At 34.7% G+C, this 22,478-nt stretch overlaps 1 protein-coding gene across 1 annotated transcript; it reads right to left on the reverse strand.

Moving 5' to 3' along the window:
- Positions 1 to 360: 360 nt before the first annotated feature.
- Positions 361 to 14,218, reverse strand: LOC130815350 (26S proteasome non-ATPase regulatory subunit 2 homolog A-like). The gene is made up of 25 exons (XM_057681795.1): positions 13,951 to 14,218; positions 13,727 to 13,827; positions 12,690 to 12,810; positions 12,542 to 12,601; positions 11,370 to 11,437; positions 10,864 to 10,906; positions 9,395 to 9,460; positions 9,239 to 9,277; positions 9,083 to 9,165; positions 8,678 to 8,792; positions 7,899 to 7,973; positions 7,264 to 7,422; positions 4,497 to 4,604; positions 4,317 to 4,424; positions 4,090 to 4,230; positions 3,910 to 4,014; positions 2,928 to 3,149; positions 2,366 to 2,479; positions 2,066 to 2,281; positions 1,627 to 1,686; positions 1,428 to 1,541; positions 1,264 to 1,349; positions 1,063 to 1,171; positions 774 to 952; positions 361 to 688 (listed from the first exon to the last, which is right to left on the reverse strand). The coding sequence occupies exons 1-25, from the start codon at positions 14,038 to 14,040 to the stop codon at positions 613 to 615; spliced, it is 2,658 nt and encodes an 885-aa protein (XP_057537778.1). The 5' UTR covers positions 14,041 to 14,218; the 3' UTR covers positions 361 to 612.
- Positions 14,219 to 22,478: the final 8,260 nt, after the last annotated feature.

The following is a 22,478-nucleotide window of genomic DNA, read 5'->3' on the forward strand; positions in this document are numbered from 1 at the left end:
CTATGCGGCTATAGATGTTAAATTAATATTAAATATATGTAAAATACGATAATAAATCGCTTCTAAAAATACGAAAAAGACTTGTAAAAGATTCAATTTTGACAAATCAAAGAGACTTTGTTGTAGACCCATTAAGGACTCAAAACCCATCGGATACGAAGAGTCTGCGTCTTAAAATTTTAGACCCTTAGGGTCCGGATCCGGGTCTAGATCAATAAAAATAAAAGGGTTCGGATCCGAATCTGACCAGACCCGCTTTAGATCCGCCCCATGAGCATCCCTAAATATAGTAGTATTTAATATTTTCATAAAAGAAAACTAGCAAGGTCAAAAAAACTATTAAGTAATAAAGAATTGATGAGACAAAGAGACCATCAACGGAAAGGTAAAAAAACTATTCAGCACGTATCAAATTTCATTTCAAAAATCATGAAGAAAAACAAAGAAAAATCTACATTATCAGCTACAAAAACGCCAAAAGCGTGTAATGTTACAACAGTGAAAATTCTTCGAGAATCTTCCAGCCTACAAAACCAAAAATTCAACCCTCTAATTTAAGGCCAAGATTCAATGTTCATGTAATTATGTTGTATTCACTGCTCAAACAGAATATTAATGCTCCTCTCTGTATTCTGGGTTTTCCTTCAGGATCACAAAGCCTTCAAGGATAGGTGACAAAGGAATGTACCTATAAATCAAACAAATACGCTCAGCATATACTCTAAATCTTGATTTAAGTACAAAATACCCAAGACTGAAACGATATATCTTACTTTTCTGTAGCAAGTTCAGCCCTATCACCAGCAGAGAGAAGAACTGGGGTTGAGTGCGTTTGGAAGCCAGTTATGGTCTTTGGGCGACCTGCCTGGCCGACAATGTCAACTGCTTGACCAACTCGAACAGGTACTGAAAGAGGTTTCAGGTTCTCATCCACTGTCAATAACATTCTTGGCTGCAGAATCACAGCATCACAGTTGCATGCAACCGGATAAGCAACAGACTCCCGTGAATAAAACAATAACAATGGGTATGAAAACAAAATTATTCAAGTATGAAACAAACCTGCATTGCAAGGACAAGGAAGTAGAGGACATAATGGTACTTCCCCAAGATGACAGCCTTCATGTCAAGACAAGCATGAAGTGTTGTCACAAGACCAGCAAGCGCCATCCTGAAAGAACAAGTTCATCAATTCATTAAAACTAACTGTTGACAGCAGCCAAAGTATCCGTTTCATCATGTCCAGTTAACAAAGCTACTTACGGAGACAACAAGAAGCGATCAGAATGGTAAGGATTGAGTGTTAATAGACCCTTCCCCATATGTGCAAGACCTTGAGCAATCCGAACCTGAAATTTTACTAAAGTATGTTATGCCAGGCACCAAAGCAGATCTCTACATAGTGTATACACAATCAGATGCCATACACAAAACAGAGCACTAGCATCCTTGTAGTAGTAGCTCGACAAATTTCTCAGCATTGCAGCAATCCGGGCATTATTGGTACCAGCACCTATCAAACCCAAAGAAATAATGGCAGCCTGCAAAGAAAATTGAATTACATAAGCAAAGTTGAGAACACTCTGCCAAAACATGAGTGAAAAAGAGACCAAAATAGTCTATTACCATTGCTACTTCTGTGTCAGAATCGTGGCTGAGTCTACTCAAGGTATCCATGACATTTACCTGCATCAGAAATCGTGAAAGAATACGTCAGCAATATAGGAATATCCTATATATGTATGATATGGAAAGGTACAGAATACTTGTAAATCATCTATTCCATTTTATAAAAAAATAGCTTGTCTTCTTGGCAATGAACAGTTTAAAGTCTTCCTTTATCCAGTTTCTATATCCTTAGTATTGTTATATGCATGCTTGCTTCAACTCACATTGATAATTTAAAGTTTTTTTTTCCATAGCGGTGGTTAACAAGCTTACAGTAAAAATAAAGTACACCTCCAGTTCCATACTTCATAAGCATGCAGGCACACAAACCCTTCTCAGAAACTGAAGACTAGAGACAACAGCACACTTGCTTACTCCAACTAGAGACAGAACTTACTTTTGGGTTCGATATGCACAAGAGACCAAGGGCAAGAGGAACTGCACGCCGGATATTCTGCTCTCCATACTGCAATAGATGCTCTAATGAACGAATAGCCATCTCAACACCCAGTTCTTCCGCCATGGCTACCATGGCAATCCCCAGAACTGCTGGTCCTTGGTGGGTTTCACTCTTGTCAAGATGTTGAGCACAGTGCCCTAACAGGCTCTGAACCTGCAAATAGCAAACGAAACCAAATATGAAAGGTAGTTCTTGATGCATTGTAACAGTTCATGCCAGCCAAGTCCACTACAGAACCTTGAGAACATTTCCAGTTCCAGCATAGGCACAAGAAAGAAGAGTCATATCACAATGTTTCCTGATTTTTTCATTGAAAGTCTTGGAGACTTCTGCTGTTGCTTCCACGCTTTCCTGTCATGAGAGTAGATAAATAAAAAAGAGAACAGATAAATAAATAAAGAGAATAATCAACAGGTTTCAAGGTCTTTTTAGAGATAATGGAAACAGCCATTCAATAAACAAAGAGTTCATAGGAAGTTCATAGTTTGACAAAACGGGTGCACTTTTACAATAAATCTACAGTTTTCTACATATATTGTGCATAACCACTTGCAAACATCTACCATCAAGAGTATATATGACGAATGGTAGAAAATCAAGACACGCATTTTCATGAACCAGGAATCCAAGATACTTTATGGACTCCTCACGTTGGACATGTCAAATAAAATTAGACACAATTTCTTAGTTAATCATACACCAAACTGACCTAACAATGGTAAGCTTGTTAACACTTACTCAGAAAATATGAAGAAATCGATTACTTGTTTAAGTTGCAAATATACAATATGTAAACTACCTGCTTCCCCAGATACAAAAGACCAAGGCCCAGGCATAGAAGTCTGGCAAGTGGCTCCCCTAAATCAGACTCACTGCGATCCATTAATGCAAATATAATTGCTTGTGCAACATCTTCATTACAGGAACCAACAAACACCAAACCAAGTGATATTGCAGTAAAGGCAATCACATCAAGAGATGCCTTCGGGTCCCCAAATATTAGAGTCAGCTTAAGGCGTATCTGCAAACAAAAATAATTGACATTTACAATTTGCTTGGAAAAAAGAAAATCAGCACCGCAGTATATGAAATGTGCTTTAATCAGTCTGACAAAACTATTATCTAATATAGGTTTCAAAATATTAACTTAAGTATACTCTCTAACTTTCCACATATTTTGGCTTTACTTTGGGTTTCAGAAAATCCTCTCAGCGCTTAAAAGGAAAGATAACGCTGGAAAAACAGCTTCCCTGGTACGCGAACACTTGGACCAGAAGGAGAAAAGTGTACTGATGCAAATTAGAAACACAGTGCAAAAACAAGGCTGCTAACCCACAGCTATAGGGTAAACTTATTAGCCACAGCCATAGATGCAAAATATTTCCCAGATACCAATTTCCAAAATTTTCTGCCATAGCTGTAATAAACTTATTGACAGATCCCCATTTAAGGATTTGCTAGGGTAAATCCTATCTATATCTTGGTAACTCTAGGAGTTTATATACGATGGGTTTGGAATATTTCAAGGTAAAATATTTCAAGGTAAGCAGCCAAAACTATAAGCAACGTTGTCGAGATGGTGGAAGAAGCATTTCGAATTGCATTATTTGCAAAACAAAATTGATCACATTTGAGCCAATATTAAGGACACCAGGGCAATGTATTTTCTGTGAAGCACTATTCATTAAAACTGAACTTAATGAACCTCCCTTTAAACTCTCCATTCATTTTCCCGAATTCCAAACCCCAATAAATAGCAGATGCATACACAATAAACATACCTGTTCATTTTGTGTGTTTGCATATGCAATGCCCAGACCCATAATAGCACCAATCCGAATAGCTGGATCTTCTTTATCAACATAGTCAGCCAAAAGTGCTAGAGCCTGCAGAAAAAAATTGGGATAAAAATGCAAATCATTATCCAAAAGAATCTCAAGTATCTTTCAGCTTTGACTTACCGGATCGCAATCATTTTTTATGCCACAGTTCACAACTCCAACACCAAGTAATGCACCCGCAATGACGTGATTGTCAGTACTGTGGAAGTGCTTGTCTAGTTGTGCAAGTCCAGAATCAACATCCCACAGCAAAATCATACCCTGCCATCATGGAAGTATTTAAATAATACAAGCAATATAGCTAACACATGCATCAAGAAAGACAACTGAAAAGGTTGAAACTATACCAAACTCGCAGCAGCACTAGTTTTCCCATGTTCCTTATTTTTAAAAAGCCAATTTCCTGAAGAGCTGCCACTGGAAGCATCAGAAGAAGAACCAGTCATCAGCTTATCCTGCAACAACCACAAATTAATTATTGAAGCATTGTCACATCAAAGTAAAAATCACATAATACAACACAGTACCTGTCCAAATCCAGCATTTACAAAAGCATTAACAAATGTAGCCGCCAAATTTTGCCTTGCAGAATCAACAGTTGCACCAGCACTAGCCCGGCCATCAAGTAAATGAGCCTAACCACCATAAATTAAAGAGGACACGAATCAACAAATGAAACTAATAAACATATGGATTCTTAAAAATACGCGCGCGCGCGCACACACACACACACATATACATACAGAGAGAGAAATAACTAAAGTGGTGAAAACTGAAAATCAGGCTGAGATATACATGTTGTCGCAAAAGGTGTACATAATATCTTATAGGGTGTATATATTTGTGTGAAGGTTAAAGTTCATATTATTTACAAAAATGCCATCGGAATATGTATACCTTTCAAGCATGTATGTAGACTTTTAGAAAATGTCCAATTATTTACAAAATTGCCACCATATTATGTATACCATTTAAACTTTTATTTACACCTGTTTTCAGTTTTGACCATTTTAATTGGTTTTCACATGATCCAAAACTTATATATATATATATATATATATATATATATATATATATATGGTCGGCCTTAATCTTTTGAAATGAAGGCTCTGGCATTGTAATTGTTTGAGGATGAGACCGGAAAGAGAGTAATGCTAAGTTAGAATGATGGAGACAATACTTAGAGCTACGAGGGTTAAAATCATGGAGAAATAAGACGAAGTACATGAAAAGTCATTTAGCACAAATGACATAGGCGGAGATAATATGAAGTTGGAAGAAATAAAAATTACTCATGTGATTGATTCAATTACCTTTCAATTCGTATTTAAGAGTATGGGTATCCACTAAGATGCGACCCAAGGAATTAGTTGCGGCAAAAATAGGGTGAAAACTAGGATATTAAAGAGAGGTGTACTCCTAAAGCTTAAAGGTAACATCTATCAAGCAATCAATAGACAAGAGACATTGAAGTTAGGAAAGGTCATTGTAGAAAGATGGCAATAGCCAAAATGTGGATGCAAACTATGTCACCTAGACTCGGATACAATACGAGATATTGTGTTGGAAACATGTCATCGATCGTAAACATAAAAAATGTAAAAGTATAACATTAAAATTCAAAAAAAAAACTAAATATTACGATTTAAGTACTTTAGTATTTATTGTATTGAAAAGAAAAGGAAAAAAAAGACTCATGTGGTAGTTAAAAGTTGGAGAAAGTAAATACGAAAAGGATGAAAAGGGAAAGGAAAAAGAAAAAGAAAGGGAAAAAGAAGAAGTGAGAATAAGGTTAAACACACATGAAACTTCGAAAACCTCAAAGAGGATGGCGGCACAACTTCTTCTCACAACCTTCCTCCTTGTTTTCTCCTTCTCATTCGGCGGTGAAGAGGATGGGAAAAATGTGTTAGGTAACCTTCACTTCTTCCTCCTTGTTTTTTCTTGCTCATTTTAACTTCTGTGCGTCATGTGTAGTGACTTACTTCAAGCAAGTGGCGTGTTTGAGAGCCAAGGACCGTGTTGAATCTAAATCCTGTGTTTGTACCCGTGTCAAGGGGCTCTCATGTGTGTCCACGTAACATAAGATACTTAAATCGATAAGTGGTCATACATTAAACGATGGTATCGAAATGAAGACATAAGAAAATGTTTAGGCGTCGTAGATACTAATGATAAAATGAAAGATAATCATTGAACATAGTTTGAGCATGTGCAACAACAAAATATTGGCGAACTGGTAAGTCAAATAAAAAGTTGGAGCTTGGGAGATTTAGAGAAGGGCCAGAAAGGCCGAAGAAAACTTAGAGGGAAAGAATGTAAAAAAATGAAGAATATTGTATTGCAGGTACAATGATAGATAATCGAAATGAATAGAGAAAGAGAATTAGAGAAACGGCTACAAAGGAAAAAATAAAATACTAATAGGTACGATGGTAGATAATCGAAATGAAGAGAGATAGAGAATTCATATGGAGACGATTTCTATTGGCTCATGTAGTCAACCCATATCTTTTAAAAATTTTTGGCATCACTGCATAAAAGCATATCTAAAATGCAAAATACATGTCAACCTCTTTCTAAGAAAACTCACTTACTTGACAGAGACCACCCCAAGTTCCCGACAATATGGCATGAGCAAATCCATATGATTCATTATAACAATGTTAAAGCCTTAATCTCAACAATATAAGAATCGAATACATGAACCAAAACATGTTAGCGTATAAGATCGACGCTAAGAAAGAATATATAGCCTCTTCTAATACAAATAATACTTATCTTACAATCTTTATCAAAAAATAATAACAATATATATCTAATAATAATTTTACAACAAAATCAATTCCAATGATTATGTACATAAATTATCTTTTACTAATTGATATAGATTGTTATATACTCGAATAAATTCTAAACTTTCATGTCATTCTTCATGCCAATCCAATGGCCATCTTCCGCTTGTATCTTCCTCTTCTAACCTTATCAAAGGGTCAACATTCCACACTTTTAAGTAGTTCATTGTTCGGTCATCTTTACGCACAACCAAACTAACGTATGCATTTCTCTCAATTTGCCTATAATAAATGCAACTCTAAGACCCAATCTAATGTCTTTATTTCAAATTGTATCTTTTATGATATATTTACTCTTTCCATCTTAACATATACTTCTCGGACTAAGCTACACCTATTGTCCTACAATTTTTCTCTTGAAAGTAACATTTTGACCCATTAATTCCAAAAAAAAATAACCATACATCAAATGTAGAAAATTACACAATTAATGAATTACCTTATAAATATCCTCTGGTGATTTGGCTTCCATGACCTCTACATCACGGGCAAGGGTCAAATAACCTTCACTTAACTTGGTGTTGTTAATGATATCTTGCAATAGTTCCCTATCATTTTCATCCACGACCATATCTTCATCAAGCTCAAATAAGACACCCTACATTAAGCATTGCATTGTTACCCGTCAAAAGAATCTAAAAAGTTCTAAATGTTATCAAACATCAAAATATTCACTACTAATAATGCACAAATGACTGAATGATGACACACGAGGAAAAAATAGTAAAGCAAAACCATATGATTACAATAAGATCCAATCTATGGATCAAGAAACATAATGTGACATCAAACACCATCGTGGATTAGAAAATAACCAATACACCAGCGAAGTAAATAGAAATTTTTATTAGATTTTTTTATTGCAAAAATATGATTGTGGATGAATTATGTTGAGTATAGAACTAAAGAAATTTGCATTAAAATTTTATTTTCAGGAAATTATTAATAGGACATATAACAAATAAGTTGAAGAGCATTAGTTTACGAACAACTTGACCAGACACCATAAATCTAGGCTATTCTTATATAGAAAATTGACTATGAACACTTCTTCAAGAAGCATGAGAAACTTACATGACGTGCAAGGATGTAACAAAATTGCTTCTTCCGCTGGAGGTCTTTACAAGATGTGAATATTTGCTTAACATACTGCAAGATAGAATCAATGTTAATGTTGGTACCCAATTGAAGTGGATGCGAATCGACCCTCCACCTATCTATAAATTTTCTACCTAAAAACTAGTGCAGAAGTAAAGCCAAAAAAGGAGGCTAAATCATCAAGCCTCGAAAACTTAATTAATCAAAAGATTAAGAAAAACAATTATCCTGATTCTGAACTCTAAAGATCATTAGTGACCTGACACACCCAACTAATTGCAACTTATATTCATGAAGTGCTTCAACCATAAGGTGGCATATCATATATTGGTATAGCTTTACAGCAGCCAATAGATTAAGAGTTTAGATGGTCACTATAATAAACCTTTCTCCAGTTAAGCTCAAAAAATATATTTCACGGAAACTTAGTATTTACTTGGTTGAAAGGTTGGAACTGAATTTCAATTAAAGCTTCTATTTAGAAAGCATGTTTATAAATAATTATTAAGTTCAAATGAGTTAAAGAAAGAGCATAAAACCAGATATGGTTGACAAGGGTAGAGCCAAAGTGAACCTAACAGTAGGAATAGGGGCCAAAACTAGTACAAGAAAATTCCATCTACTTTTTTGTAGGTTGAGTGCTATCATATTGGCACCAATCAAAATTAAATACAAATAATCATCCTCTCCCAAAAAAAAAGTGTCAACGATAGGATGAAAGAGAGCAAATTGGTGTCAAAGAAAGGGAGGCAAACCTGTATGTTGTCAAGGAATAATGCAACCTGAAGTGCAGAAGGATATTCTTCACATTTCATATAAATAGAATAAGCAATGTCCAAAACAAGCATATCATCAGGGCTAGCAAGATATCTGCCAATTTCATAAAGAGAAGTTAACAGCAATATAGAAGGCATCAAATAGTAAACATGTGCACAGCATATCATTCTAACAAAAAAACATGAGCGGTTGGGCCTATGAATCCAATATAGTATCAAATATTCCAATGCTCTAGCACAAATACAACAATAAGGCATTCAAAAACAGACACAGCCTTTGATCGTTGATCATTGATCTAAATCAAGAATAGGAACATGATCAGATCACATAAAGCAAGTAAGCAGTAAAAAGGCAATCAAAGAGGAATGCGTAAAATAAATTACTTTGCTGAAGCAGTCAAATAAAGACACGTTCTTTTGTAATTTTTTTCATCAACATGCTCTTGCAACAAATCAAGATCCTCAACCTACAAAACCCAGAGAAGCATTTCAATAAAACTCTCCAAGCTAAGAAAAAAACCAAACAAAACCACGACGTACCTCCATAAGTAAATCTACTGCTTCAGGCTCGGCATTATGCTGCAAAACAAAGATTTATCACATGAAAAATAGGCCGAAATTCATAACGGATTACTAGAGAAATGCCATAGCAACATTAGAATAGTATGATTCTCCAGACATCCAAACAAAACAGACCTTCATGTGAAAAGCAACAATTTGTTGTACGAGATCCATCAAATCCTCAATTGAGGCTTCTTCATTCTGAAACATAAATACAAATAATAAGTTCACTAAGCTTCCAAAGGGCCAACAACTTGAAACAAATGCAAACAAGAGAAATTGACGTTAATACCAACATGAAGCTCCTCCCCATTAAATTCACAATAGCTATAAGCCTATAAGCAACTGGATGGAAAATTCTATATTGCTTGTCAAGTAATCAAAAGTGTTGACGATTCTAATATAAGATTTAGATAATTTGTTTTCTTACTAGATAAGAAATGTCAAAATAACAAACAACTTCTAAAAAAATATATATTGACACAAACAAACAAATTCTTATAAACAATGTACAAAACTTCCCAAAACAAAAGTAAAGTTTGACAAATGGGGTTTTGATTTAATTTTCTTTAGAGATTAGCTATAGAATCCAACTCATTGTTACCAGGATTGAGGTACGATCCAATTCACGGAACGGGATCAGGAACGCAATTCACTAGTGTTCAAGTTTTGAGGTGGGAACGAAAAAATTTCAGGTCGAGTTTTTTGGCTTGCGGTACAATTTATTCCAGATCGAGGTACGATTTAGGATCGATTACTTATTAACATACTTTTATATATAATTTTTAACACTAGAAAAAAATATATGGTCAAATGACAAATTAAAAGACATTGAAAAGTGAAGTTAAAAAATATAAAATGGTGGCAATACATTAAAAGACAAAGAAGACACTGAAAATTTAAAAGACATTGAAAAGTAAAAAAATGGTTAGTACTGCATTAAAAGTCATTGAAAAGTTTTAGAGTCACATTAGTTAATTTTCTTTAATTAAAAAGAAAAAAACGAGAAACATGCTAGAGGAGAGAGACTCCAAGTATGAAAAAGAAATGGCAGAGTCTAGCGAAATGGCGTCCAACTACTCCCTTCATCTTCATCCACACCATCCACCATCGACCATTGATACAATCCACACCGAAGCTAAGTTTTCTTGTCCTTTTATTTTTCTCTTATGTCCTTTTTCTCTTCTTCTCCTTTTACTCTTTTTATTCTCGTCGGATCTAGTGACTTTCATGGGTTATACGGGTCGATTGAAATGCCGATCCAGATCGCGTCTCCGAGCGATCCAGAGCGTGAATGACCCGCGATTAGGGTCGATCGAACCAGATCGTGGTTCACATGTTGTACCATCGATCCCGGCTACACTAATCCAACTACTATAGAACTTCCCCGACTAGAATACTATTGAGCCAAATGAACAATTCACGTAACCATCATCAATGATGAATCTAAAAAATTTCTACTCAATTGTAAACCAAAATTGTAGCATATCAAGTAGCATAATAGCTATTGACTCCATATATACATCAAACATCAAATTTTAATATACACACAAAAGGAGATCACTGATCACAGCAGTCGTCAAATAGAATCAAAATGGCATCACCTGACGCTTTGTATATTCTTGTGCAATCTCTCCGGCCAAATTTCTGTCAACACCAAGAGTTTTCACAAAGGTAGATTCTTAGATAAAAGACTGTACGATATAATGGAAACTAGATAACAAAGTCTGCTTATTATTAAAAGCAATGAGAAATAGCGAAGATGTGCACTGTTGGGATCAAGAACATAACCCATTGTAACATAGAACTAAGAATACAATACAACTATACGTGGTATATAAATTTGCACTTGAACCCCATAAATAAACTTTGTTTGACGGCATAAAATGTTTCCAAATTTGTGAATGTTGTTTTTAAGCGTGTAATCAAAAACGATATCGTCCAGTGCTCCAGTTATACACTAGGATAAACAAATATTGACAGAACATCTTGCACTTACAGATCATTAGTGCAGCAAGTCCCAAAGAGACAAATATTTGCTGACCACGAGCGTCTAGATATATGAGGGAAATATTTATATTTATTAAACTCATCAAATTATTAGTTTTACCTCACATATTCATGACCCCAAGAACCAATATCGCCCTCAGATCCTAGTAATCTATACTTCAAGCTCTCCTGTAAAAACAAAAGAATATATAAGCTAATAGCCAAACACTTCCAATGACACTTTACATCACAATATCATCAGAATTCTTATTTCCAATCAGCATTGCCCATAGTGCAAAAATGAAGTTTTGGTAGCAATTGTTTTGTAACTAAATATTGACCAAGGCCACAAGATATACCCTTGAAGTGGCCTAGCCCTTTACACCTTTATGATGCAGGTAGTCAATTCCATTTGAAATTTTTAATGTGGCCTTGTTTTTGCATCATGACACTGCCATAAATACAATCTATATATATATATATATGTTGGCAAGAGCAATTTAATACAATCTATATATAAATTTTCAAGAACGTTAAAACAAACTCAACATTTAGTCAAATGGAGCATTCTATGTGTATGAATTGAGAGGTATTATGCCTACTAAGTACTAGTACCTCAACACACATCATCTTTCCACATGCCCCATCATATCTCTAAGGAAAGAGAGGTCCACTTTTAGGCTTCAAAAAATTGCAAGTTAAAGAGAGATGGAGTGAAAAGCAATATTTTAAAAAATCTATAAATTTTAACACTTCATGTTGCACCCACCAAGCAATGGTTAATACCAACATAAAAACAAAGTCAACAATTAAGCATTTTCAGGAAACTAGTACTGTCTTCAACAAACCACCACCACCCTAGGTGGGAGCAAAAAGAGTCAATTACATCATAGTCCTTGTTGGACTCAACTTGATGATTGCAATGTTTGCTCAATAAAATAGTACTACCCTTGAGAAGAAATCTGACATACAAACAAACTTGAACTAAATATAATATGGATACCAAATCAAAAATTTTCATTTCATTTAATTTGAAAGATAGCAAACCAAAATTTAACAGTAGAAAAAAAGAGAGGTTGACATAATTTTATATACATAACACTATAAAACAATAGTATGCACCACTTCAACCATTATGCAAGAAAACATGTGATACAAATTAACATATCCAATCAACATATGGCAAATTGCATGCAACCTAATAATGCTCAAGTAAGCAAAGCAACCAATGGGGAGACCATAACAGAAAAAGGAAACAAAGAGCTGCACCAACAACTGGTTGGAAATACTCACTCGCTCACCCTCAGCTGACATAGTCAACGCCAAAACAGATAGTATATCCGCTAGAAGTTGCTGCATTCATAAGATTATAACCAAGTCAGTTATCAATAACTATATTTTCTAGTCATAAGAAAACATAAGAGATGCAATTAGGCCATACCTTCAGATCATTGTCCTCCAAAGTTCCATAATACGCTTTCAAGGTCCCATAATGTGGGCGGAGAAATTTCAAAGGCTTTGGAACAGAGGTCATAGAGCTAGTAGCTGATCGAATCTCCTGCCTGAGGTGAAAGAGGCAATAGTGAAAATTATCAAGAAATACTATCAAATGCAAAATTTGAGGCAAAGGTTAAATAAGAAAAGCATTAATTTAGGTACATTGCAACATGCAAACATGCAATAGAAGTGAGTTCCCTAATTAATACCTCTAGCTATAGTGCAAAATGACGGTCACAAGTCACAACACCTCATGATTGCATTGTAAATTCCTTTGAGCATAGTGCAAAAATATGGTTTCGATCCAATCATGCTAATGATAAATTGAGTGATTGACAACCCTCCCCATCATTGATGATTAAACCAACTACTCCCTACATACCAAATTAAATTAAATACACAATCAATTTTTGGCTGCCCAGATAAATTATTACACTTTGATTTATATTAAGGTTTTTTCTTATTAAATCCTAAAATCTAACGCACTTTCAATACGTAAAATTAAATAACCACTATTATAGTGTATTCCCTCTATCCAACCCTAGCTCTACATTCATTTTCATCCGCCTAATTTAACTGATACACTATATTTTATGGTTAATTATTTTCCTAATCAAACCCAAAAACCTAACACTTTAATACATTCACACAATACATTCAATTAAAGAATCCCGACTATGATGCGTTCCCTCTATCTAACCCTAGACTCCAAAGAAATTGAGTCAAATTCAATTTGAGAAGGGAGCAGTAGTTTGTATTTGAAAGAATTGAACTGGCCCCTAATGTTGAAGATGTTTACGCTAAAATGTATCCAAGTAAATTATTTTCCTATAATGATATCCTCAGCAACAATCAAATATGCAAATTGACAACAACTAATCCCAAAACTACTTGTTTAGCATTAGCAAAATTCTTTACAGCTATGTCACTTAATTAGAGAAAATGCGATCCAATCATTTAATAAGAAAAGAAGTAAATCACCTCATACTCTCAAGAGCAACCTTTTGTAGACCAGGATCGGCATCTTGAACTCGCTCTACGTACAACTCCAATTGTTGCTTCAAAGCCAAGTCCTCTTCCGACTACAATCAACAAGTTCAGAAACAAATTACTCAATACATCAAGAATTGAGGTCAAAAACAACAATATCATACAAAAAACCAAAATCAAAGACTGAAATTGAAAATCGGATGGAAAAAACTAACAAGATCTTCCTCTTTCTTCTCGTCCTTCTTCTTGGAATCCTTAGACGGTGCAGTATCCGTGCGATTAGCATTGTTCTGCTCCGGTTCCATGGTCAGAAGAGAATTTCAAATAAAACCTAAAAGTGATTTGAAGTGACCGGAGATTGGAAGAAGTGAAATAAGGTAGGCGAGTTGAGAACTGTGGTCTGGGGGGGGAAGAGAAAGCGGAGAATAATAACGGAGATAGTCGGCTTTATTTCTTGTAGAGTTGGATCAGCAAACACTTTACTAGTAGACGCACCATCAACAATTTTTGTAAAAATCATTTATAATTAGAGGAAAATACTTTTAAAAATCTCAATTTTTTGCTATTTGATTACAAATTTCTCAATTATGATTTATTAATTAAAATCTTAGATTTGACTAATTTTGAATTTTAAAGGACCGTAAGCCTATAGCAATACGGTTACAATCGATTTTTATATTGATTAAAAAAAAGTAAATTCACATATTCCCTCTTCATGTGACGTGTTCTTCCCAATATTCCTTCCCCTAATTTCTTATCTTTCTCTCTCCTCATTTTTCCTTTAACACTCTTCTTCAGTTCTTCCTTTATCCTCCTACTGTGTTCAGAGGCGAATCTAAGAAATAAATTAGTGATGTCACTAATAACTCTAAAAAAATTTAAAATAAAATGTGCAAATTCTTGCTAATGGTAGGGCTTCCCTAGAATCATACGTGGAAGGTAACTAACCAACCAACACAACCAAACTCTTTTTTACTCTTTATTGCTATTATTAGATTTTTAATAATTTTTAAATGTTGTCACTTGCCTACTCAGACTACCTGTCAGATCCACCTATTACTGTGTTTCTCTTACTCTTTCCTTGCTCATCAATAAGTAAGACATGGGCGCAGTGAGCTCCAAGGCGTTAATTGTCATCACCACTTGCAGACTATGTTGCATATTGTGAGGAAGGATCCTAATGTTGGAGAAAAGTTTTAATCTTGTTCTTATTGGGCGATAAGTGAGCTCAATTTATTTTTTTGGCTTTATATGGTTTCTTTAGAAATGCATTGTTTGATTATTTTGAAGAATGATGAATGTTCGTTTTTTGAGTGGGGAAAGGATGATAACAACATAGAGGCATCTGAAGATATTCATGGAAATATGATGGAAATGGAAAAAATCTTAGGTCAACTGGAGGCACACAAGTTCAAAATGGATAAAAAAAATTGAATATATATAATATCAGTGAAGAGACTAGAAGCAAAAGGAGAAATAAATGACTTTAAGAACCAACTCATTGCTTTGCGCTTTGACTTTTTTAAGTCTATGCATTAGGGAGAGGAATTATGGAATTGCACTATTGATTTCTTCGATCATGTTTGCTTATATCTTTGTTTATTTTGATATAGACAATGTTTATGGTAATCTTTTGGCTTTTGTGGTATAATCAGTTATAAATACATGAAATGTAATGCTAATTGTTAGTAATCAATTGTAATTTATGACTGTGATGAATGAAATTGAAGCATTTTGTGTCTCTCAATTGTTGTTAATTAGCTATGAAACAAACACACACAACTTATAGTATATATCAATAATACTTACGAAACAAACACACATAACTTATAACTTAAACACATGACTTTCATAAATTAGTACATAACAACAATAATATAGAGCCAAAAGTTGGTTTCTCTTGCTACATACTACACATATCAGTACGCCAAACACAAACACCAAGCAGTAACAAAAAAACAGTATCATCTTAATTACTCACCCCCGCTCTTGCTACATAACCTCTGTTCATTAAATTTAATCCACCTCTTATTGCCCTTTTATTCCTTCTAGTTCTTGTGGGTTATGTTGTAGCTTCATAGTGTTGTAGAGTTGTAGGTAGTAATTGTAAAACTTGGACAGAAGGTGACATGTATTCTATTGTCATATTTTGTGATTCTTGTTCAGGCCGAGAAGATATTTTCTATAGCATATAATGCATCTTCGTAATCAACCAAGTTGTAGGTTTTTGTCGCTTTCCAACAAATAATGCTCTCTTTGCTCTTCCTTTTTTCTAGAAAATCCTCACCATCCTAACTTGGGGGAGTATTTAATTCATCCTCAATGATCTTACACAGAAAAGTTATCAGCTTCTTCACCGTCAGCAATTATTTTCAACCCTATATTGACTAGTAGCTATTCTTTCTTTGTAGTGTATTGTGCTTCTAAAAAAAACTCTAAAGTGAACAAAAAAACACAAAAATAGATATAAAAGGTTACCTTAAATCAACCAAGTTCGATCTACAACACTTTAGAATAACTGAATTGAAGTAACGAGGAGAGGATTGAAGGTGCTAAATTGTTTTAATAGAGTTTTTAAAGGAAGGAAATTGTTTTTTCTAAAACATATTTAGAGTTTTGAAATTTGATAAAACTTTGCTTGAGCTTAGAGCTTGACTCTGATCACTAACAACGGAACAAAGAACTCTAAATTTTTATTGACTTTTCAGTAGTGCCTTATTTTTGATCGCTTTTTATTAACAACAATCGTGCAAATCAACAACAATCTTGGTCGAGGAGACAATTATTTTGAAAATTACTTTCTCAAATGGTTTATTTTGAATTTTTTTAGTAAAAAAACTTTTTTGTTTAAAAAAAGTTATAGGTAGAAAGGGTGTAACGTAGGGGTGTAAATTCAGTGTTTGGTTTGAATTCAATACAAATCCAAATCAAACCAAATTAAATTCAGTTTTTACATTTCAAGTCCAAATCCAAATTGAATAATAATAAGGCAAAATGTTAAAAAAATACCTAACATAAACCCAACTTTGCAAATAACTACCTTAAATAAAAAATTTTGCAAAAAACTACCTTACATAATACAATATTTTGCAAAAGACTACCTTGTAACGGAATTAGGCGTTTGACCGGTAATTTTGACGTTGACCAGCACGTGCCAGTCACGTGTTACCCTTATTAACCTAATTCTCCTTTCTCCCAAATTCACAGCACTCAATCCTGCTCTCTTCCAGCCATTCTTCCTGAAGCTTTCACCTTCTCATTTCGCTCCCATCCAGCTCGTAAGATCAAGTTCATTGGAATTTCTAAGCAAATCCGGTATGTACTACAAATTAATTATGGTTTTGTTCTTCTTTGTTGCATCTTAGTTATAATTTTAAATTTTTTCGTTTTCAGATTTGCTTCCTCCTGCAGCGTTTTTTGTATTTGAATTTGTTGTTTCATATCTTTTAATTTGTAATTTGATTGTTGTTGTATCTGAATACTGTATTAGGGTTCTTAAAATTAGCTATATCAATCCGTAAGAATTAGCTAAGATGAAGAAATTGACAATCCGTAAAAAAGCCATTGATTCGAAAAAGAAGCAGTGTGAGTTGTCAACTGAGGTGGGTAATGTAAGGGTAGATGATGTCTTGATTGAAAGTTCTGAGTTGGTTTTAGCAAATGTAGATGGTAATGCTGATGAGGTTGAGGATAGTAGTAGTGATGATGATTATACATGTGTTAATGAAGATGAATATGAGGATGATTCTGATTTGTTTGCGGAAAATGTAGTTTATGGTCTTGATGATGTGTTTATAGATGATGAGGAAATTAGGTTGATATTAGATAAGGAGGTTGATGAGCAAAACAACACAGACATGTACTTTAATGATGATGAACCGCAGTCTGATGATTATGATTTGAGTGCCTTGAATGATGATGAGGAAGGTATATGCAGCTATCCTACATTCAACCCTGAGGTTGATTTCAAGGGTAAGATTAATTTGTCTTTAGGCCTTAAGTTTCCTTCGACATATGTGTTTAGAAAAGCACTAAGGTACCATGCTATTGAATGTGGTTACAATTATTATTACCTGCATAATGGTACAAATAGGATCAGTGTGTATTGCTACAACAGATGCGATTGCATGAAATTGAAAGGTAGAATTGTGAACTGTGTTTGTGGGAAGGAGAAGAAGTGTTATTTTAAGGTTCATGCCGTGAAATTGAAAGATGAGGAGACAGTTCAAATAAGGAGTTATTTTCCAAACCACACATGTGGTCACCAACACCAAAATAAGAAAGTCACCGCTTTGTATTTAGCTGAGAAATACATAGATGATTGGAGGGACAATCCAACTTGGGAATTAAAGGCATTTAAGAAACGGGTTAATAGAGAGTTAGGTTGTGAAGTGAAGTATTCTAAGTGTTACATGGCTAAAAGAATTGCAATGAAAATGCTATATGGTGATGCTAGTGAAGAGTATAGCAGGGTTTGGGATTATGCGGAAGCAATAAGGACGTTTAATCCAGGAAGCACAACAATCGTTAAATGCATTGGAATAGACACACCCCCACCTTTGTTCCAAAGGATGTATATATGCTTGACAGCGTGTAAGGAGGGGTTTGTAGCTGGTTGTAGGCCTATTATAGGTGTTGATGGGGCACATCTGAAGGGAAAATTCCCTGGGGTTTTGTTGACTGCTGTTGGTAAAGATGGGAACAATAATATCTTTCCCATTGCATGGGCTGTGGTTGAAACTGAAAATGTAGAAACATGGATTTGGTTTCTAAATCTTCTGGTGGAAGACCTTAGGTCGGTAACTGCATCGAGTAGTTGGATTCAAGCAGAAGGTGAAGCTTTCACCTTCATGAGCGATAGGCAAAAGGTAATTTCTTGTTAATACGTTTCTTGTTTCAAATGTAACTAATGTTATAACCCTAAAAAAACTTGTGTAAAATGCAGGGTTTGGTTGAAGCTTTGAACTCAGTGGTTCCTGAATGTGAAATTAGGTTCTGCTGTAGACATATATGGGCGAACTTCAAGATCAAGTTCCCAGGAGAGTTGTTCAAACAACACTTTTGGAGTGCAGCCAGAGCCTACAACAAGGTATGGAATCATTTATGTTTATAGAATCATTTAGATACAGAAATGAATGTAATGTCAAACTAATTAGTAACAATTTACGTTACAGAATCATTTTGATAGAGAAATGAATGTAATAAAGAATATTTCTATTGACGCATATGCATATCTAGCTGCTATTCCTGCAAAACATTGGGCTAGGCATGCTTTTTGTAGTAGGAGTAAGTCTGGGATGTTATTGAACAATATTTGTGAGGCATTCAACAATGTGTTAGTAGAAGCAAGGGCGAAGCCTATAATTTCTCTAATGGAGTGGATTAGGAGATATGTAATGCAACGAAGCGCAGCCAAAAGGGAAGGGTTGAGTAACTTTCAAGGTGAGTTGATGCCAGCTATCACTAAAATTATTGAAAAAAATGCAAAAGAAATATATGGTTTAAGGGTAATCCCAGTGGATGTGTATGAGTTTGAGGTGGATGATATTGAAGACTGTTACGTTGTAAACTTGGCCAATAGAACTTGCCATTGTGGAAGTTGGGACCTTATAGGGATTCCTTGCAAACATGCCGTTGCTTGTATTGTGCTTAGAAAATTAGATGCCAAAGACTTTGTCCACGAGGCGTATCTCGTAGAAACGTATCGAAAAACGTATAGTCCAAAGTTTTATGGTATGCCAGGACACAAAATGTGGCCAACAACCACTTTAGCCAAACCACTTCCTCCACCATATCGAAAGATGCCTGGAAGGCCTAACAAGAGGAAGAGAAAGAAGGAAGTTGGTGAAGGTAAAGGAGGTAAGAGTGATGTATCCAAAGTTAAAGAATTCAAGCAACGGAGATGTGGTAATTGCGGTGACCTAGGTCACTACAAAAAGGGCTGCAAGAATCCACCGAAACCACCACCAACAAAGACCCAGTCAAAAGGTGGAAGGCCTAAAATGGGAACCTCTTCTACTCAACAATCTACAACGAATGATGTGCCTAGCTCCAGTGGTCAACAACAAACGCAGTTAAATGCATCTACTTCATGTGTAATGGATCAAAATAGTCAAATATAGACTTGTACTATGTTGAATTAAGTTGCTGTACCCTGTAATGTTGAATTTAGTTAATTGTATTTTAGCAAATGAATGTTGAACTAAGAATGTAATGTTGCTGTACTATGTGTTTGAATACTTAAGTTGATTCATTCAGAATGTACTGATCATGTGGTGCAAATGTGTTTGAATTGTGTTGATGTATCCAAAGTTTGAATCAGCAAATTGAATCAGTATGCAATGTTTCTGTGTTTGAACTGATCATGTGCAGCAATGTTTCTGTACTATCAGCAAATCAGCAAATCAGCAAATCAACAATGTTTTTGTGTTCAATGAACTGATATGTGCAGCAATGTTCAATGTTCATTGAACTGAAATTGTCGATTTAAATGAAGTAGATGTGCTGCTGTTTGAACTGATCAGTAATGTGCAACAATGTGTACTATCAGTTTCTGTTTTTGAATCAAATCAGTAATGTGTTATTCATGAACTGATCAATGTGTTTGATTTGAACTGATCAATGTATTAATGCAGCAACGTTTAGTGTTCAATGTTTAGTATGCAGCATGTATGCAAGAGAGCCATGTTTAGTGTTCATAAGTATGCAAGTGAGCCATGTATTAATGCAGCATGTTTAGTGTTCAATGTTGAACTGATCATCAAACACATCAGTTCATCAGTTCATCAGCAAACACACAGCAAATACTGGTCATAATTGTACTATGTTGAATTAAGTTGCTGTACTAAACCTTGTTGGATTTAGTTAATTGTATTTTAGCAAATGAACTGATCATTGCTGTACTGATCATTGCTGATCTCAACAATTTAGTTAATTGTACTATGTTGAATTAATTGTACTGATCATTGCTGTACTGATCATTCAGAATGAACTGATCATGTGGTGCAAATGTGTTTGAATTGTGTTTGAATCAGTAATGAACTGATCATGTGGTGCAAAAGAATTGAACTGATCAGTTGTATCAGGATCCTTCGAACTGATCATGTGCAGCAATGGTCCTAAGTTCATGAGTATGTTCAATGTTCAGCAAAACAATTCAATGTTCATAAGTATGCAGCATGTATTAATTCATTCATTTTAGTGTTCAATGTTGATTTTGAACTGATCATCAAACACATCACCAACAGAATATGTACACAGCACATAATTTTAGTGTTCAATGTTCATAATTTTAGTGTTCAATGCAATTGAGCCTTGACTAATACACAGCACAGCACAGCAATTGAGCCTTGACTAATTTTAGTGTTCAATGTTCAGAATGTACTATCTTGAACTAGATGTAATCAAATCATTATTGGAATCAGTTGTACTGTGTGTTTGAATCAATACCTACTGAAGTTGAATATGTGCAGCAAATGTGTTTGAATCAGTAATGTGTTTGAATCAACAAATTGAATCAGTATGCAGCAAATCATTAATTGTGTTGTGCAGCAATGTGTTTGAATCAGTAATGAACTGATCATGTGGAGCAAAAGTGAGCCTTGACTAATCAGTAATTGAACTAAAATCAGCCATTTCAGGTTGTGCAGCAATGTGTTTGAATCAGTAATGAACTGATCATGTGTTTGAATCAGGTTGTGCATCCTTGACTAATACACAGCACAGCACAGAAAACACCAACAATTACGCTAATATCCAAATCAAGACCAACAACAACAATTGGCACAGCACAGAACAAAAAACACCAACAGAAAAACACAGCACAGCACAGCCTTGACTAAAAAGTTAATTCATTCATTCATCATCATCATGTTACAATATCCAAATCAATGTTACAAAACACCAACAGAAATCTTGATTTTTACAAGAAACACCAACAGAAAACAAAACAAAAACCCTAATACAAAGCTTTTAATATGATTTCCATGCTCCCTCTCATTCATCCATTTCTTCTTAATCATTTTAATTTCTGAAAAAGCTTGTTCCTTTTCATGTTCCAAGCAAGATATCCTTGATGTCAAAATCTTGATTTCGGTTGCCAATTGTCGCTTTTCCTCCACAAGCTTGTTAGTGAGTTTTCTTTGCCAAACAGCCATTTCAGGTTCATCAACCCATTTAAACTTTTTGCAACCCCTCGATTTTGTATCAGGATCATAAAAAACGCAAGTATTAAACCTTCTTCCAGGATTTTCCTTGGTCCATGAAACCCTTCTTGCAAAGGGAACTCCACACCCACATTTTTCAATTGAAGAATTTTCGCTTGAAGAACAAGAAGACATAGCTGATTAATTGGAAGAAAACGATGATCTTTGAATGAATTAGAGATTCGAATGCAAGGTGAATGAAAGAAAGCTGTGAATTGAAACGAAGAAGATTTAGGGTTCTTCGCTGCGAAGAAGAAGGAATGAAAGCAGTACTTCGAATGCTCTGAATTGAAAAGAAGACGATTTTAGATTAATAAAGGGACCACGTGCAAGGCACGTGATGGTCAACGGTTAAAAATGCCGGTCAAACGCCAAATTCCGTTACAAGGTACTCTTTTGCAAAAAAATGGATTATGTAAGGTAGTTTTTTGCAAAAATTTTTATTTAAGGTAGTTATTTGCAAAATGGGGTTTATGTTAGGTAGTTTTTTAACATTTTGCCTAATAATAATGATAATAATAATAATAATAATAATAAAA

Source organism: Amaranthus tricolor, chromosome 1 (genome assembly GCF_026212465.1).
Source record: "Amaranthus tricolor cultivar Red isolate AtriRed21 chromosome 1, ASM2621246v1, whole genome shotgun sequence".
In the NCBI taxonomy this organism is placed as follows: Eukaryota; Viridiplantae; Streptophyta; class Magnoliopsida; order Caryophyllales; family Amaranthaceae; genus Amaranthus; species Amaranthus tricolor.

Bases quoted from the DNA above. Each gene is read 5' to 3' on its own strand.
- LOC130815350 (XM_057681795.1), bottom strand. From the start codon at position 14,040: ATGGAACCGGAGCAGAACAATGCTAATCGCACGGATACTGCACCGTCT. The intron at 4,605-7,263 runs GTAATTCATTAA...TATGGTGGTTAG, and splicing joins CACCAGAGGATATTTATAAG to GCTCATTTACTTGATGGCCG. The intron at 4,231-4,316 runs GTATAGTTTCAA...CCATGATGGCAG, and splicing joins CTAGTGCTGCTGCGAGTTTG to GGTATGATTTTGCTGTGGGA.